Source organism: Papilio polytes, unplaced genomic scaffold (assembly GCF_000836215.1).
Source record: "Papilio polytes unplaced genomic scaffold, Ppol_1.0 DF823399.1, whole genome shotgun sequence".
Classification (NCBI taxonomy): Eukaryota; Metazoa; Arthropoda; class Insecta; order Lepidoptera; family Papilionidae; genus Papilio; species Papilio polytes.
The window spans coordinates 417377-421565 of NW_013525805.1; the positions used below are offsets into that span (position 1 = coordinate 417377).

Sequence of the window (4189 nt, forward strand, 5' to 3'; positions counted from 1 at the left end):
GTTTCCAACGAAGTTTTCCTACCAGTGTTATCTGTATCATGCAGTGTATCACAGCTCTGGTATTTAGCGGAGAAGTTGGGACAGAGCAGGTCCGGCAGATGATTCTCGATGTTGGCGCGCTCCAGGAACCACACCAGGTTCCAGTACACTATAGGATGTGATTCCACAAACTCCGGCTCCGCTAAACATAAGTCACCTTCTCTACCTATTGGGAAAGAACTTGGTTACTAAAAATCAATAGAAAATTTAAACATTTGCAATAGTTAAACATTTGTACTCACCCAGTATAGACTCAAATTCCTTCCTCAAAACTAAAGGATTCAAATAAGGTACACTAATTGTTTCCGGTTGACTTTGCTCTTCTCGGTAAATCTGAAAACAAAAGTTTTCGTGTAAATAAATTGTCGTACTTTGGATATTCGAATGCTATCAAGCCTTCAGACATTTTTGCCGGAATTAACATAAATCATAATACCAAGTCTTAAACCAAGTAAGAAAGATAGCTTTCTTTTTATATAATACTAGCTTTCGCCCGCACTCCGGTCGCGCGGAAAAAAAAAGCGAGTAGCCTATACGTTCTTCCAGGTTATCCTATACATCTGTACCAAATTTTATCGAAATCCGTTCAGCCGTTAAGGCTACAAACAAACTAACAAACAAACATCCATCCATCCATCTAAACTTTTGCATTTATAATATTAGTTAGATTAGATTATTTGAAGCAATAAGGTTACTCGTATGTGTGCGTAAACGTACGTCCGCTTCCATGTGTGCATATGTACTTGCGTGTTTGTATACATGGATATGTACGTCCCTCAATACGTACGTGTTTACGTGAGTCCACGCATGTGTTCGAAAGTGTACGTGAGTGTTAACCGTCTGTACAGCAGTGTACGTGAATGCGTGCTTGTGTACGTGCATGTACGTGCGTGTACGCAAGTGTACGTACCTGTGCGGTGAGCAGCGGCACAGTGTGCCTGCCGCAGGCGGTGCAGCGCGTGTTGAGGTTGGAGTCGTCGGCCGCCCAGCCCGCCATGATGTCCTCGTCGTAGAGCGCGCCGAGGCACTGGTGGCACTGCGAGCACGACGTCAGCTGCACGCGCACCGCCGCCCTCTCGGGACTAGAGCTCTCCTAACATAGTTTTACAAAATAAGCAATGGAATACAAAGCAACGGAATGCTCATGGCATGCAGATTTTTTCTTTTAAACATTTCTTCTTGTGTGGAACAAAAAATTAAAAGATATAATACAATTTCATATAAACATTGTTACATATGATATGAAAACCTACTGTATGTTGTGGGTACAGATTGTCAGGCAGGTGCGAGAGCAGCGTAGCGAGGGAGCCGCGTTCCATACTGCAAGCCAGCTCGGCGTCGCTCGACGAGCGCCTGAACCCGCCACCGATAGATCCCTCTGCAGCAATTTATGTTTATAAACAATCACATATGTCGTATCTTTAAATAGTAATGAAAAATACAAGCAAAAAACTTACCATCGGGGTTGTATTCAGAAGAGCCATCATTAGAGTCCTCTTCAGTGATGAAGCTGGTGAGAGCGCTGGTCGCGTTGCCGAAGGCGCCTTTGACAGGCGTGGAGTTGGCCGATATCACTTCCTTCATCTCATCGAACTTCTTCGCCATACTGGTCGCAGCTGACTTCAGACTGCTCAGACCGCTCTGAAGTAACTCGTTTGACTTCTTACCTGCTATACTCGTCGGACTGGAATGTAGTATTATTTATTTGCGATTTTTTTATATGTATGAAACAAGATCCCCGGATAGTTATTCCTTATTCTGAATGTATAAATAGGTTTCATAAGAACTTATATTCAACGTCAAGGGCGAGTTTAACATTTACGAATGTATGAAATATATGTTCAAAATGGAAGAGTACATAAGCATAACATTTGGTTACATTTTATTTAGCAGTTATTACATTTGGTGCGAAATAAATGAGTGTAAAAGGTGAGTTAAATACCAAGCAAGCAAGCAATAAGATAAAGTATAAATTGAAACACAGCAAGCTTAGAGAATAAGAAACCCACATCATCGATTTTCGAAGCTCGAGGCAATGTATACCTACATATAATTATTTTGGGGATTAGTCGTGTAGTACTAGTTTGCCGTCACTCGATTTATTACCAAAACAGAGAAAAGAAACCAGTAAGACAAAATATTATTTTTTTTTCATTAATATTAAGATGAATTAACATTAATTTAAAATACTCCAGGCGACTGCGATTTATGTGAAAAAGTGAAATAAAAAGACGTAAGCGGCACTGAACGTGTTAAAGAACCTTCAAAAGTACAAAATGTAAAGATTATTTATTGAAACACCGAATAGTTATTAAGACCACCACCGATTTAACCTTCACCTTGTTGCAAGGAGAAGAAACTGGTCTTACCTGAAATAATTCTCGATCATTGCCTTTCCTAGTTTCATGTTTTCCTTGCGGAACGACAGTCTGCCGGGCGAATAGCGTCTAAAGGAACAAATATTCTAGCAATGCTTTGCCATGTGGTGCAATTTACAAACAAATGGATCTTATCTTGTATTAAATTATATCTACATAAATGCAATTTTCACTAAGCGGCTTTCGTTTCGTTTAGCAGTAGCTGGCGCGCCAGTGGAAATGAGACATATAGCAAAAAGCGTCCGCGTAGAGATAGAGTCTCGCTAGTGGAAATTGGTTCTAAGTTGATGATAGCGTAAAAAGTGCTATGATTAAAAAGGGAGTCACTGAAATGACAATGCCCATATGTAAATCAATAGATCCATTTGTTATTCTATTTATCTATTCAGCTACATTAAAAAGTGATAATGTGTTAAATCTAAACATGCTTTAAAAAAATTATTAATAATTTAAAATGGACATCAGACAATCTTAATTTGATCTTCCTCATACAATTTGGTGAATATTATTTAACAAATGAGTTAGTGAATAGTTTTAATTAATCAAAAGATCATCTGATTCTTTGCTATACAATATTTTTAAAACATGAGAATAATAAAAATATATTTGCAACAAAACATAAATTGTATTATTAACAAAAATATATCACGCCATATCTAGAGCATAGCAAAACACACGAAATTAATTACATAAAACATACTTACTCTAACTTTGTAGTTCTTAGCGAATTTATAAACATAGAATTAAAAACTTAACGATCTGATAAAAACCTGTGTTTAGCACACATTCGCTGAACTAAGCATTCATTAAAAAAAATAAACTGAGTATAGTATGTGTCTGCACCAAAGACATTTAAGAAATACATAGACTAGACATAGTGAAAAACATTTCTTTCGTCGATAATTTCTCTGACAGGCAATATATCAGTTGTAAAGTTTAGTACGCCATTTCGTGTCCTTGTTTTGATCTTATGTTATAAAAAAACGTTGTAACAAAATAAAATGTAAACATTTCAATATTATTAATTATATTGACATGTGGTTATGAGGCTGTCCACGTGCAGGTGTTTGAGGCGTTAGTGCGTATTTGAAAAATGTCTCAAGTGAAGTCAACTGTGCCTACTCTTTGTATTGTTTTAATCTCTTTGGTATACACTAAAGTATGTAAATATGCTGCAATACTCACCCAAAGCTGATCTTCAGCGTGTTCCCGAGACTGACTAGGCCAGATGACATAGTCCCCGGCGCTGTCTCGCTTCTGTGCAGGTTCCTATAAGAAACCATTCAGGTTAAATCTGCAGGGAGAAATATGGAAAAGCTGCACGGTTATTGTCATAGGGGTGACAATATAATCGTTTTTTAGTCGAGTATTATTTTAAACTAATAGGAATAAAATATCTACAGGAGACAAAGAAAAATCAAATAACAATTTGCTCGAAACACTTTGCAATCCTTAACACTACGAGTAGAATGTAGACAGAATGACATCTCACAATCTTCAATGTCCCCAAAGGTTTTTAATTTATGATAAAGCAGCTCTATTTCCACTATTTTTCATAAAAAGGGAGAAAAGAGGAAGTGGATTTGACGGTGGAGGAGACGCATAGACGGGGAAAAATTTACTTTTTACATTTCTTTCCTCGCTCGTTAGTCACCTTATTATACAGAAAATTATACGAAAGAATTGAGAATCTCCTCCTTTTGGAAGGTTAAAAAGATATATAAATGTTCAATTGACAAATATATAAGCATACCCTGGCTGGTCATCCTTGT

At 37.4% G+C, this 4189-nt stretch overlaps 1 protein-coding gene across 1 annotated transcript in view; it reads right to left on the bottom strand.

Annotated features, from left to right (window-relative positions):
• Positions 1-4189, bottom strand: part of LOC106104710 (DENN domain-containing protein 4C) — a 23814-nt gene that overhangs the window by 2438 nt on the left and 17187 nt on the right. The window contains exons 27-34 of the mRNA XM_013284838.1: positions 4171-4184; positions 3603-3686; positions 2409-2486; positions 1497-1723; positions 1293-1417; positions 950-1132; positions 282-372; positions 10-205 (exon numbers count right to left, since the gene is read on the bottom strand). Coding sequence (XP_013140292.1) covers positions 10-205; positions 282-372; positions 950-1132; positions 1293-1417; positions 1497-1723; positions 2409-2486; positions 3603-3686; positions 4171-4184 — 998 coding nt within the window. The remainder of the gene's footprint in view (positions 1-9; positions 206-281; positions 373-949; positions 1133-1292; positions 1418-1496; positions 1724-2408; positions 2487-3602; positions 3687-4170; positions 4185-4189) is intronic.